The following is a 14767-nucleotide window of genomic DNA, read 5'->3' on the forward strand; positions in this document are numbered from 1 at the left end:
GTTACTGACACACCTGCCTTCATTGGCACTCTGTTTTTCATGTTGATTCACACTGTCATCTGGTATTGCTTTCAGCCGGAAAACTTTCTTTACTCCTTCTTGTAAGCCAGGTCTGTTAGCAACTAATTCTCTCCATTGTTGTTTCTCTGGGAATCTCTTTCTTACTTCATGTTTGTCAGTGTTACTAGATATTGCATTCTTTGTTGACAGGTTTTTCTCTTTTGGTGCTTCTCTAGATCATCCCACTGTCCTCTATCACATTCTTGATGATGCTGAGTCAGCTGTTATTCTTACTGGGCTCTCTGATCATAAGGATGCCAGTTTTTGTCTTGCCAAGTTCAAGATTTTCTTTCTTGACCTTCAACGTCAGACTATTATGCATCTGGGTTTGGACTGCTGTCTGTTTATCCTGGTTGGTGTTTGTTGAACTTCTTATATGTCTGAATTAATGTGTTTCCTCAAATCTGGAATTATTATTTTTTTGGCCCTTATTTCTTTGAATATTTTTTATGCTCCCTTTTCTCTTTCCTTTTCTAGTCTCGCATTTCATGTGTATAATTTAAGGTGTGCTATGATTTTCTGAGGCTCTGTTCATTTTCTTTATTATTTCTTCTCTCTGTTCTTCAGATCATATAATTTTCATCAGTCAATCTTCATGTTTATTGATTCTTTTTTCTGCTAGCTCAAATTTATTCCTGAGCCCTTCTCATGAGTTTTTCATTGTGGATATTGTAGTTTTTAACTCCAGAATTTTGGTTTGGTTCTTTTTAGTAATTTCTATTCACCCATATTCTCTGTTGATGAACCATTCTCAGTATCCTTCCCTTTAGCCATGCTTTAAGTATAGTTCAGAGCTGGGCATGTGAATTACACTGGGTCTATTGGATTTACTAAAAGAATTGTTTGGAATGTGGGGACAGAATATGATCTGCTTCCCTCTGAATGATGTGGGTGTGGACATAAGTCTTAAAACTGGGGCAGTCATTTTTGTTACTAAGTGATTTTGTTACTAAGTTAACCTGAGGATTAAGCCAATATATATGAAGGAGAAAAATGACCAAATATCTGAGGGAAGTAACTAGAACACCAATGATGGTGTCTATGCCTCTGAGTCAGATCATATTGATGTCTTCCCTAATTATGTTATCAGTGATATGGGCCAAGAAAAAATGCTTGTTAAGAGAATTTGACTTGTCAAAGGAAGTGCCCAACAGTTTTAACTAATTAAAACATTTTAAAGGAGGACTCACCCTCAGTGGTGAGGAAAAAAATCACTGTCAAAGATTGAATATTGTCATTTATTTATCATATATATATCTGTTGGGCTTTTTTTCCTGACATATTGCGTAATATCTTCCCTAATTGTATTATCAGTGATATTTTATATCATATGGACAATTATTATGTGATAATAATTAAGACAGTAAGATTGATGAACTTAACAGCTATAGAACAAAACAGAAATAATGATGACTAAAAGTCTTTCTTTAAAAAAAAGATTTTTAGGTGAGGATGAAAACGTAAACCTTCACAATATATTATCATTTAGAATGTTCTTTGCTGATGATATTGTTCCATTTAATTTAGTTTAGCCCATCATGTTCTTTCCCTTTATATGCTTGGGCACCAAATCTCTCCATTACTGAGACAGTTATTAGGTGATGGAAATTTTAAAATAGTCCCAGAAAGAGAGATAAGATAAAGATAGAGGGGGGTGGTATGGGAGGATTAGATAAACTCTAGATAGGGCAAAGGGGGGAAGGGGAGGGAGAGGAAGGGAGGGGGGCATGGGGGTAGGAAAGACGGTGGAATGAGATGGACATCATTATCCTAAGTACATGTCTGAAGACATGAATGGTGTGACTCTACTTTGTGTACAACTAGAGATATGAAAAATTGTGCTGTATGTGTGTAATATGAATTATAATGCATTATGCTGTCATATATAACAAATTAGAATAAAATAATGAAAAAACGATAAAGATAGAAAAAGGATGGTAGGTTTTATGAACCTGTTTTATAAGATGTAGATAAGAAACAGGAAAACAAAAATGTAGAAGATTGATGAATAACACATGGGGACATAATTGATAGGGCTGTGATCAAGAAAAGAGTAAGTAGAGCTAATTCATGGTGCAACCTAACCCTGTGCAGGAGAAATCATGATAAGAAAAAGAATAAATACACTGGGTTTCAGAGGGAAAATAAACTTTTGAGAACTTAGATAGCCCCTTGTGTTTGGACACCAAAAACCCTTAGAATTTTTGGTATCATCAAGTTGATGCTTTGGCCTTAATATTTGGGCTGTTTTTTTTTTTTTTAAATCGTTGGTCCCACTTTTGCTGACTGTCTCAGCTGTGAGACACATGGGTTTCTCCTGTGTCACACAGCCTTGCTTCCTTTCTCTGTTTCCCTCAGTCTGTAACATGAAAGGAGAGGCAATGTGAGCAGAATGCTGCCCAGGAGCCAGGCTGAGTCCTTGCAGGACTGAAGACAAGGTCCTCTGAGCCCCCAGAACCCAAGAGCTTGAGACTTGCTCCTCCTCAGTCCTCATATAAAAAGACAGAAATGACCTTTGCTAGCATCAATAAGTACTCCTCTGTGGTCTTCCACTTTTATTATTGATATTGCCAAAAATGAGGAATGCCCAGGCTGGCAGCAAACTAGGCAGAAGAGTGTGTCTGAGTACATCAAGACCTGTTTATTCTTTTTAAAAACATATTTATACTTTTTAATTAGGCCTGCAGGTATACAGTACTGCCATTTCTGTTCCACAATAATATTATATTCTCACAAATTATTCTGTTGAGCAAATGAAATCCACAAGAGGACAGTTGTTAGAGATCACAGAAACCACAGAAGCCCTAGAGGAAATGTCCAGATGGCCACTGACAGGCAGCTTCTGGTAACGATAGGCTACTGCTATCTGTCCCTGTTTGAGGGTATGCAATCAATAGGTTGTTCTTTGGCTGTGGAGAAACGCTGGGAGAGTGTGAAACCACTGCACCATACAGACTCTGAAGACTGTAAGATCTGGCTTCTCCTTGATCCCAACCTCCTGCCATCATAGGTAGGGCAGGTACCCTACCTCAGGTTATTTTTCTTACCTATAAAATGAAACAGTTCCTGCCTTCCACATGGATTGTTGTAAGATGCAAATAAAATAATACTTGAGAAACTGCTTTATAACTAGAATGTGCTGTTGTCCACTAAGATCCCCCCATTCTACTTTCCTAATGACTTTCGAGGTCTCTGTGTATGTATGTGTGTACAGTGCTAAGGGATATTTGTTCATAAAATCCACTGACAATTTCTTATTCTTCTCCTCTTCTTCCTCTGATTTTTTTTTTTTTTTCTGTACTGGGGGATTGAACCCAAGGGTACTTTACCACTGAGCTGCCACCCTAGATCTTTTTATTTTTCATTTTGAGGCAGGGTCTTGCTAAGTTCTTAGTGTCCTTCTAAGTTTCTGAGACTGGCCTCAAACATTCAATCCTCCTATCTCAGTCTCCTGAGTTGCTGGGATTACAGGAGTGCACCATCATATCTGGCAAAATTAAGACTTTTTTAAAGACTCACAATCCTCAATAATTTCAGTTTGTTTTCTCATTTGAATAACACAAGTTCTATTTCACTAACAAAATTAGTATGATTTTATCTATGTTTTGCTGACATTGCTGAGACTTATGCAGTATACTAATTAGCTGATAAATTGTGAAAGATAAGGGTGAGAGCAGAAAAAAATTCTGAAAAGTTCATGAAGTTTATGGGCAGGTCCCAACATACTTACTTCCAAAACAAAAATGGAAATATTGCTAAAAATTAGTAAGACTATCAATAGGCTCATTCAGGTCTTGATACTTTATAACCATAATGCAAAAGTATAAATAATATATATAATTATTATGTCAATGTTTCATTTATTTTGACATTAAGATAATATATGATTTAAAAATAATGCTCTTTGCAAGGTCTTTTGAATGTTATGCTTCAGGAAACGTGAAATTGTGCTAAAGAAACAGCTGATACTATCCTGATTTCACACTTAGATAAACATTAAGAAAAATAAGTTCAGAGAGGTTGCATCATCTTATCACAGTCTCTGTTTTTGGTACTACAACATAATTGATTCACTCAGGTAAAGCAAAAATGAATCTCTAAAAATTTTTTACTTTGTAGGTCAGTTGAAGTTTTCCCTCAGACAACTCAATGTGGGAAACAGATGACAGGGACACTTGCTCTGTCTTTGTAAATAAATTCAGAACATCCAAATTGGAGACCTGCTTTTCAAGCACAAGAAAGAGAGGTAGCATAAACAAATAATGTCTCTGAAGAAAAGAAGTGCAAAAAATGCATAATATAAATCTGAATAAGTGGGGTGCAAGCAACCTGAAGGTTTTTTCCATGCCCCTGTGGTTTGAGAAAAACTATTCTTCTAAGAATTTATGTGTGTGTGTTGGGGGGTGGGTATTATATGTGTGTGCGTGTTCACAAGCTTGGCATACAAAAAAATATAGGAAAGCAACTGCTGTTAAGTCATATTAAAAAATAATAGAGAATTTTAGCAGAAAATGATGCTGGAAATAAAGATGTTTAATTGATTAGATTTGATATGCATTTTGTGGGTAAGTATGACCTCTGGTGTTAATTTAGGGAATTTTTAGCATTTAAATGTCTTCATGGCAGTCAGAGAAACAAATGGTAATTTTCTGAAAGCTTATCACCAGAAGTCACTGGCATTTGTTTTGTGTCCCTTCTTTCTTCATTTCTTCTTGTTCCCTTCTCACTCTCACAAATGGGAAACTGTCACATGCAAAGCACTACCCCTGTGGAAGAATATTGTCTTTGTTGCTGTGAAAGCTTAACTTGACATATGTTTCTCTCTACAATCCTATGTAGGATAAAAACCACCACAAAGTTATGGCATACATATTTTAAAAGTCTACACATAAGCTTAAAAATCATTCTCTATTAATTTTAGTTTTTAAGCTTAACAATCATTCTCTATTAATTTTAGTTTTTAACATAAGAAGTCACAAAAATAAAATCTTAAATGTGCTCTTGTCATGACCCGATAGTGTAAAATGCCCTAAACAATAAAGTCATGATAATTCAGACCAAAAAATGAAAAAATGAAGCACAAAGTTTTGAGATTTTTTTCCCTTGAAGTTTTTCATCATCATGCTGATAGAGTTTTATCAATCACACATCACACTCTCAAAATATGGGCATTAGGGAGATGCTGTTTTGAATGTGTGCAATCAATTGAATCTTTAATGCAAATGCGATAAATATCTGCCTTGCGTTTTTCTCTCTGTAGTCACAGTGAGCTTCACATTATTAAATTGTTATGAGATTTTTCAAAGTATTAGCTAGGCTAAAGTACTATTAATCTGAGTTTGAAATTTTCTGACGGTCTCTCATGCTGTGCACCAATTTTCTCTTTTCTTGTGTAATTTGTACATTCCATCCTTCCCCGTACCCTCCTTGAGAGAAGTAAGAACTCCACATCATAGTACCATCTTAAATCTCAGTGAGCATTCATTTCTATTTTCTACATGATTCCGACATTATAAGTAATCCTATACTAAGGCAGCAAATGTGTTTTTTTTTTTCTTCTGTTAATGGAGCACTAACATATTTTTTCCTTCTGTTTTAAGCCTTGAGTTTGCTATTTGAGAATGTCAGTTTCATATAAGGTGAAGGAGCTATTATGTTCCTATGACGTTTTAGTAACTAGAAACTTACATCTAATTTAAAATGCTGGTGACAACTGTTGTGATATTTAGGGGGAGTGGTCTTTATAATCTTTCATCTAAACCTATGAATAGTTAATGAAACTACTAATTTACCAAAGCTTCTTTGAAGTATTTATATTTATGAGGATGGATCAAATATTTTCACTCATTCAGCTACATGGAGCAACCAGAGAAAGGCTATATAATTTGTTGGGAAGAGTACTAAGACATGTTTGATAGATTTTATGCTTTAGTTAAAATTATTTTTCAGACCAAAGATGAATAAGTTTTAATTTGGAAACTTTGATTCAACTTACTTGTTACAATTGTTTTTAATAGTCCTGCTCACCACACCATTCACTCAATATCTTCACAGTTGCCCCCCCCCCCCCATTCAGTAAACTTCATTATTCTAAACAAGTTTTATTAATTTCACACTGTGGAAATGCAAAACAAAAATCAGAAGTGTTGTGTGATTTTTAACTATTAAAATTCTATCATTAGCCAAGATCATTGATAAATTCAAATCCTGAGAGTATTCATTATCTCAAATCAAGAACTACGGGACTAAAACCCTCCCGATTTTTCCTCCTGAATCTATTTACTCTCATGATCAAAAAAATTAAAATTGTTTAACACATCCAAATATCGTAAAATAAATTATTCACTCCATGGCATTGAAAACACACACACACACACACACACACACACACACACACACACACGGGAATAGAGAAAAGGTAAGCAACTTTAGGGCAGCTGCTGAATAGAATGTCAAGAAATTGGATCCAGCTGAGAATTTCAATTACCTAATGAGGGTGATCCACTTTCACTCTAATTCGTTGGTCTACTTCATTAATTACTATCATAAATGCTTTAAAAATCACAATTTAAAAGCGAAACAAATATTCAATTGGCCATTTTCTATGATTTTTTTTTGTAGGGGGGAGGAAAATTTCAATTCACAAAGAAAACTGTGAAGACTTAAGATGGAGCAGAAACAAAGAACCCTCAAAGATCCCCCACCTCTTTGTTAGTGTACCGCCCAGTGAATAAGACATTACGGCAAATTTTACACAAAATTCAATTTTTATTGGTGTATTAAAGAGTAAATAAATAACCATTATACCAAAGTACAGCAAAACTCCAGCTCTACCCCTGGACAGCGATTATTCAGCCTAGGTTATCATTACAGTATTAATAATTTCCCAACCTGGCTGAAATTGCCAGTGAATCAGCCGGCGCCAGGCCCCTCTCCCACCCGCTGCTGCAGTCTGGGCTTGGCAAAGAAGATGTTAGGTGTTTGCGCATTTGTGACTCTCCTTTGCTTTGTGTCTGCAGGTGAGCAGGAGGAAAAGAAGAGAGGCTGGCGGCCGGCGGTCACAGAGCAGCCTTCAGACCCTCTAGCAAGGAGCATCTCCACGGAGGAAGAAGCTTGCAGACCTACTCATTCAGGCTGCCGGAGCGCCTGAGAGCCGGAGCCCGGGACTCGGCGACCGGGGGCGCCAGCCCCTCATGTTCCGCAGAAGGCGAAAATGTGAGCGGGCGGTTGCGGGGAAAGCCCTCCGCCCCCGCCAGGGGGACCAGGGAAGCCCGAGCGGGCTCTTCCCGGGGACGACGGGGATCCCCTCCTCCGGCCCCGCCCCCACCTCCCCCGGCCCGGGCGCCGTTGCAGTTAACCCTACCAGCGCCACAGCGCACTCTGGCGAGAGCGCAGCGCTAACTATCCATACTCCAAGACTCTGGAGCCTGGAGCCAGTGAAACATCCAGGCGCTGGGTCTCCTCTGATCCTCTGTGGCCAAACCAGGGCTCATGCCTAGGAGTTTTCCCCAGACGTTGCTGCAGTAGCTTAGCCAATAGCCAAACTTTTTCCTTTCCAGAGCCAGTGCCCCCGCAGTCACTTGGCGGGCAGCCTGCAGCCCACTCTCAGCGGGACGTTGGGGGAGAGGCTGGTGTAGGGCGAGAGGGCTGCTGTTTTGGAGCCCTACAAAGAGTGAGAGTGGAGGAGTGGTTCGGGTTTCGCGCTGTACTGGTGCCTGCCCTATAGCCTGAGTGGTCCGATGTGCTGCAGTGCCCGGGACAGGTGATTCGGACATCGCATTCGGCATCACTCGGTGGGGCGGCGGCGGCACGCGAGAGACACCTCTTATCCCCCATAACCCGGCTGCACTGTTCTCGATCCCGGATAGTGGTGTTATCGATCCCGGATAGTGCTCAAGGGTGCTCCCAGATTCAGCAGGTGGAATCCACGCCCTCTAGCGCCCTAGCCCTGGCCTCTGACCCCCGGGGTCTTCATTCTGCAGATTCCCCTCCCCACTTCACACACACACACACACACACACACACACACACACACAGGCAGCCCTAAGCCGCGCGCGCCGCAAACTCAGTCTCGGTCCCCGCAGGTGATGTCATGCCCATTGTTTTGGTGCGCCCAACCAATCGGACTCGCCGCTTGGATTCTACCGGAGCCGGCATGGGCCCTTCCTCGCACCAGCAGCAGGAGTCCCCGCTCCCGACCATAACGCATTGCGCAGGGTGCACCACCGCCTGGTCTCCCTGCAGCTTTAACAGCCCTGACATGGAAACCCCATTGCAGTTCCAGCGCGGCTTCTTCCCAGAGCAGCCGCCACCGCCACCGCGCTCCTCACACCTGCATTGCCAGCAGCAGCAACAGAGCCAGGACAAGCCGTGCCCGCCCTTCGCGCCCCTCCCGCACCCTCACCACCACCCTCACCTCGCTCACCAGCAGCCGGGCAGCGGCGGGAGCAGCCCATGCCTCCGGTGCAACAGCTGCGCCTCCTCCGGTGCCCCGGCGGCGGGGGCGGGGGCGGGGGATAACCTGTCCCTGCTGCTCCGCACCTCCTCGCCCGGCGGCGCCTTCCGGACCCGCACCTCCTCGCCACTGTCGGGCTCTTCGTGCTGCTGCTGCTGCTCGTCGCGCCGGGGCAGCCAGCTCAATGTGAGCGAGCTGACGCCGTCCAGCCATGCCAGTGCGCTCCGGCAGCAGTACGCGCAGCAGCCCGCGTCCGCCTCCCAGTACCACCAGTGCCACAGCCTGCAGCCCGCCGCCAGCCCCACGGGCAGCCTCGGTAGCCTGGGCTCCGGGCCCCCGATCTCTCACCACCACCACCATCCGCACACGGCACACCACCAGCACCACCAGTCCCAGGCGCGCCGCGAGAGCAACCCCTTCACCGAAATAGCCATGAGCAGCTGCAGGTACAACGGGGGCGTCATGCGGCCGCTCAGCAACTTGAGCGCGTCCCGCCGGAACCTGCACGAGATGGACTCGGAGGCGCAGCCCCTGCAGCCCCCTGCGTCCGTCGGAGGAGGTGGCGGCGCGTCCTCCCCGTCTGCAGCCGCTGCTGCTGCCGCCTCGTCCTCAGCCCCGGAGATCGTGGTGTCTAAGCCGGAGCACAACAACTCCAACAACCTGGCGCTCTACGGAGCCGGCGGCGGAGGCAGCACTGGAGGCGGTGGCGGCGGTGGCAGCGGGCATGGCAGCAGTAGTGGCACCAAGTCCAGCAAAAAGAAGAACCAGAACATCGGCTATAAGCTGGGCCACCGGCGCGCCCTGTTCGAGAAGCGCAAGCGGCTCAGCGACTATGCGCTCATCTTCGGCATGTTCGGCATCGTGGTCATGGTCATCGAGACCGAGCTGTCGTGGGGCGCCTACGACAAGGTACAGGCTTGAATCCTTGCCCACCCTCCCAGAGAGGGGCGCCAGGTGGTTGGGATGGGCACTGGCGGGAACTCTTTACCAGCGGCTCCCCGAGTCTTCCCGGTGCGAACCGAAGTGCCTGCGGGAACAGCTAGTGCGGCTAGGACGCGCACGCCTAGATGGCTAGGCAACTCCAAAAGGAAACCTTTCCGCGTGCGGCCAAAGTTCTCGAGGCACTAGAATGCTTAGCGCTTTCAAGCACATTAAATAAGTGGTTATGGGAGTCGGTGAGGGAAAGCATGTGTATTCCTCTCCGGTGCTCCTGTTTAGGAGGCCGCTTTCAACCCTCAGCGCTTAAACTCAGGAATAACTTCCTCTCGGGTTTAGCGATCCAGGTGAAGCATTTCAGACCTTGGTGAGGATCTTGCAGCCAAGCCACTATTCTTTCCAGTTCTGCGATCCTCCCGCTTGGTTTTGAAGCAGAGTAATCTGACATCGCAGATATAAAACAGCACCCCCTCCCCATCCCCGCGCCCCTTACTGTGAGTTCGGGTCAATTTGCGGGGGACTGAGGGACCCTCGAGGCCTGGAAGGGGGTTAAACGTGCTTCTTTCTTAAAAGTCTTCGGTCTGTGTTGCAGGCGTCGCTGTATTCCTTAGCTCTGAAATGCCTTATCAGTCTCTCCACGATTATCCTGCTCGGTCTGATCATCGTGTACCACGCCAGGGAAATACAGGTAACTTAGGTTCTGCTGATTATGAATGTAGAAAGCCTGGGGGAAAGCAAGGCAGCAGGGCTTTTTCCAAGCAGTCATGTCCTTGCCTAAGGTTACAGAAGACACATGCTGTGTCTTATGGCGGCACCTGACCTGTTCTTTCAAGAAGTTAAAAACAAAAGAAAGCAGTGCAGGATGTAAACAGGCAGTAGTTTCTGATATGTGTGGGTTAAATTCTTAACCCACTTTCACCTGTCTTCTGCAGGTAGATCAACCTCTATACATCAGTCACTACATTTGTTTTCAATAAGCTAATTATGACCTATCCTTAATCTTCACAGTAAATATGTGTTCTTGTTGGAGACACTTTTCCTGATGAGTAAGTCATTATGGAAGGAAGGTCTTGTCCATCTACATTGTCTTCTACTAAGTAGCATAAAGAAGAAAGTAGGTTCCTGATGTTGCTAGCTAACATAAATGTGGGGAAAATTCTAACTTTCTCCTAAAACGTTTCTTTATCCTAAAGGGTTCCTTAACCTGAAACGTTTTTGTTTAAGTTTAGTTTATAAATTCATATATTTAGTACTTTAGTACATTCTTAGCTAAAGTCATTAGGTTATTTTTTTCTAAAGTTGTTATGGCCACTGCCACTGTGAACTGTCTTGACAGGAAAATGTTTGTTTTATTTAAATACATCCAGGAGCACTGACAATATTGGTTGCTACTAACAATATCAGAATATTCTGTAAAAATTACGGGTCATTTTTTTCAAAAATTAGATTGGAACCCAGCTTAGAATTTACACACACATGTGTTTTCTGATTTTTCTGATCCATTGTTAGGTATTTGGTGGGACTATGAAAACTTCCAAAGTAGGGTGTCTTTGAAAATAAAACATTTTATACAACTTGCCTCATAGAAAATTTAGTATTAAGTTAAATTAATTTCAAGTTAGTAACCAGCAAACACACTAAATATAGAAAAAAACAATTGTAATGATTGTCCAAACAAAGATGGCATGTAATCCCAAATGAGAGAGGAGTGACTTCATTTTACTTTATATTTGCTAAAACTTTGAAAAGTGTGTTTTTGAAGGCATGAGGTTAGTGAATAGAAATTGAAAGAGTGTTTAGAAATAAATAGTAAAATTGTACTGGCAAAACAGGACAAACACACATTTGAATTTTTTTTCCATTTAAAAAATTTACTCAGATTCATCTTTAATTCAGTCCTCCTGATGATGGGCTTTTGAGGTTCTTCCAATTTTTTTTTTTTTTTTTTTTTTTTTTTTGGTACCAGGGATTGAACTCACGGGCACTTGACCACTGAGCCATATCCCCAGCCCTATTTTGTTTTATTTAGTGACAGGACCTCACTGAGTTGCTTAGCGCCTCACTTTTTTTTTTTTTTGCTGAGGCTGGTTTTCAAACTCGTGATCCTCCTGTCTCAGCCTCCTGAGTTGCTGGGATTATAGGCGTGCGCCATCGTGCTCAGCCAAATGTTTTTAAATGATACTTCAATGTAGCTTAAACGTTATGGGTGTTTCTTTTAATTTTGACATGAAGAGTAAATACTTAGAACTAAAAGGAACAAAAATGGCCCTTTGACTCAGTTTGCAGATAAGTCGGAAGATGTGTGTAGCTTTCCAGATCAAGCGGTCACAGTGCAAAGCAAGAGCAGGCCCTTTCCTCCTGGTTCTAGTCCAGAATGCTTCCTGCTGAGTTCTGCTGCTGCTTACCTAAAGCTCCCAAACACAAACATTGCTTTATCTGAAGGTTCTCACTACATCCCAAAGTTTGGTATATGAATAAGATTAAGTTTAAAATATTATTCTACAATGTTCTTATGTATTTTTAAAAATCAAGTAACTTTAAAATGTTTTACTTAATCTGTCTTGGAATGAGAGACCTTGCTGCTTTAAATTATTAGCTTTCCTTGTATTACCTGTTCTTCTGAAAAGCACACAACTAAAAACACATTCATGGGGAGGACATTTATGAGTGATATCTCCAACAAGGTGTCTTCTTGAAAACACTGACTGTTCAAGGGTTATTGGAAGATTTAAAAAAAAAAATGTGTTAAGTCTAAAAGGAGCTTCCAAAAATGAATTACGTGTCCTAAAAAAATTAAAAATAAATACCATAATAGAATTCTTGAAATGTTCAAAAACTAATACAGGAAGTTACATTTTTATAGATTATTTTATATCTAAGGATATTCCTTTCAGTGGCTAATTTGGACTGTTTCTGACATGCAAAATACCTAGATATCTATGTTGATTAGAGTATATATAGCCTGGGTAAGAAAAATAAGGACAGGATTGTCTGCGAGTAAACACAGTGGACTTCCTTAGTGTAGGGTAACATAAATATCATGGAGTGTTAGGTTTTAAAAATTTGATTAGTTTTATAAGATATACAAACTCTTAAACCTGCTACACTTGAGAGATCTTTTCAAAATAGAGTAGTATCATTTGGTTATTTTGATGCAGCTCCTATACTTAATATTTCATCTAGAGGGATTTATTCCTCTAGATGAAGCTCAAAATTCTCATCTGAAATGCTTTTAAAAGCTAAATAATAAAATGTGAAAGGACTAAATAAATTTGAAGACCCCGAGAAAAACAAAAAAGAAGGAGGTTCTAATTAGTCCGAAGAACAGTCAACAATGCTGTCAGAATAGTTTTTACTCTAAAAGTCAAGTGCATAGTTTTATGTGTATTGATGAAAAATGATGGATTGTGTCCTTCTTTTTAATTTATTGATGTTGCTGCTGTAGATGTATTTCTTTCATAGATCTTTTAAGCTAATGGGCACTTCTCAGTTTATTATAAAAAGTTCCAAATATATTGATTTAGTTTTGAGTTAAGGAACTAAATGCAGGAGTCATGCTGCCTTCAGACTGTCATTTACAAAAACAGTCTTAGCATATTGGTGTGATGATTGGATAATGATAGGTAGCTAGTGTGAGTTTCTGGCACATGATACCATTGTCCACTACATTCAGGAAAAGAAGGTGTTTTAGATGATGTTCAAGCTGTCTGTCTACTGGAATTGCTTAATGAAGCTTAGGGAGGCCCTGACATTTTCATGGAGAACCTTGGAAAGCAAGTCAGTGTGACCTTTTGTAAAATGTTTATATACACTCTGGCAAAATAAAATGGTTCAGGTGAGTCATGGGAGGAAGTGCTTGGATTAAAATAGTTAGATGGGGAGGCTCTGCAAGAACACAGCTCACTAAATTTCAGCTTTGGTGTCATTTTTCAGTACCACAGACAGCTCAATGTACTCAGCTACATAGTTTGTTAATTTCACTAATTACCTTTACTCCCCACAGCCAAAAATGAAAATCTTTTTTGTTTTGTTGTTGCTTATATAAAATTAGATTGAGTAAGAGCAAAATTTCAGCTAAATAGATATTAGACTTTTTAAATAGACATTTGGACTTGCTTTCCATATCCATCAATAAAGCCAGAAAAATGAGACAGCTTTAATAAATGCCTTTGTATCTTGACCTTCCAATAAAGAAAAACATGCTGTAGGGGTGTTTTTTTATATATTTTGATACTAAATAAAGAGCATTCCTACCTCAAGTCTCAATTTTAAATTATAGGAAAAACAAAAGTAGGATTTCTGATGATTTTTCTTTTGTCCCCACGCCTGCAGTGAGATTGAAGTTATTTCTTGACAGAGTAGGTGTAAAATAAAGTTCAAATACTCATTAAGGTCTTCAAAATCAGAAAATTCTAATGTAGATTTTACTTCATCAGTTCAGCTTTATTGTACTATCATTTTTCTTGTGGAAGCAATTTTTTGGGGAGGAGGATACCGAGTATTGAACTCAGGGATGCTCGACCACTGAGCCACATTCCCAGCCCTATTTTATATTTTATTTAGAAACAGGGTCTCACTGAGTTACTTAGCGCTTTTCTTTTGCTGAGGCTGGCTTTTAACTAGCGATCCTCCTGCCTGAGCCTCCAGAACTGCTGGGATTATAGACATGTGCCACCACGCCCAGCTAGAAGCAATTTTAATAGAATTTAGTTTTTTGATTGACAAATGTGGAATTCTAAACTGGAGGGAAAAAACACCTTTAGATTGGTAGTTGATATTTTTGATTCTCATGGAACTTATAGGAATGATAGGTACTGTACTTTAAATTGGAAAGCGGTGGTATGGTTTGGGTAACAATATAATTATATAATAAATGGCATTAGGGGAAACACTTTTTTTTTTTTTCCTTTGGTATCCTTGGCAATGGAATAGCTGTGTGTCTCTTTCAAGTTAGCTTTTCAGAGATGGACTATGTAGAACTCTAACTGGAAGAATAGAAATTAAGATTTCACTTCACTTGTGTGCAAGGATCACACAGAGGAGAAAGGAGTGAGTGAGGGCAGCGGGCTTAGTGAACTATGAAATCTGGACTGGCTAGAGAGGGATGTCTGCTCACCACTTAGTGGGCTTCACCTCTACTGCACACTGTGGGGAAGAATGTTCATTTTCCCACTCCTACAGGGAGCAAGCACATGCTTCCAGACAATGCAGAAAATACTGCATGCACTCAGTATTCTTGTTAATTAAAAAAAAAAAAAAACAATTAAAAGTAATTTGAATAGTACAGAAGAGTTTAAAATAAAAAGCGTAAGTCAC

At 41.0% G+C, this 14767-nt stretch overlaps 1 protein-coding gene across 2 annotated transcripts in view; it reads left to right on the top strand.

Annotated features, from left to right (window-relative positions):
• The first annotated feature begins 7253 nt into the window (after nucleotides 1-7253).
• Kcnn2 (potassium calcium-activated channel subfamily N member 2) overlaps nucleotides 7254-14767 on the top strand; it is a 136525-nt gene continuing 129011 nt past the window's right edge. The window contains exons 1-3 of one of the 2 annotated variants that reach the window (XM_027941060.2): nucleotides 7254-7275; nucleotides 8145-9424; nucleotides 10044-10139. In XM_027941060.2, the coding sequence (XP_027796861.2) occupies nucleotides 7254-7275; nucleotides 8145-9424; nucleotides 10044-10139 (1398 nt within the window). Of the gene's footprint in view, nucleotides 7276-8002; nucleotides 9425-10043; nucleotides 10140-14767 lie in introns of those variants that run through there. The other variant, XM_027941061.2, reaches the window with a different exon arrangement.

Source organism: Marmota flaviventris, chromosome 5 (genome assembly GCF_047511675.1).
Source record: "Marmota flaviventris isolate mMarFla1 chromosome 5, mMarFla1.hap1, whole genome shotgun sequence".
Classification (NCBI taxonomy): Eukaryota; Metazoa; Chordata; class Mammalia; order Rodentia; family Sciuridae; genus Marmota; species Marmota flaviventris.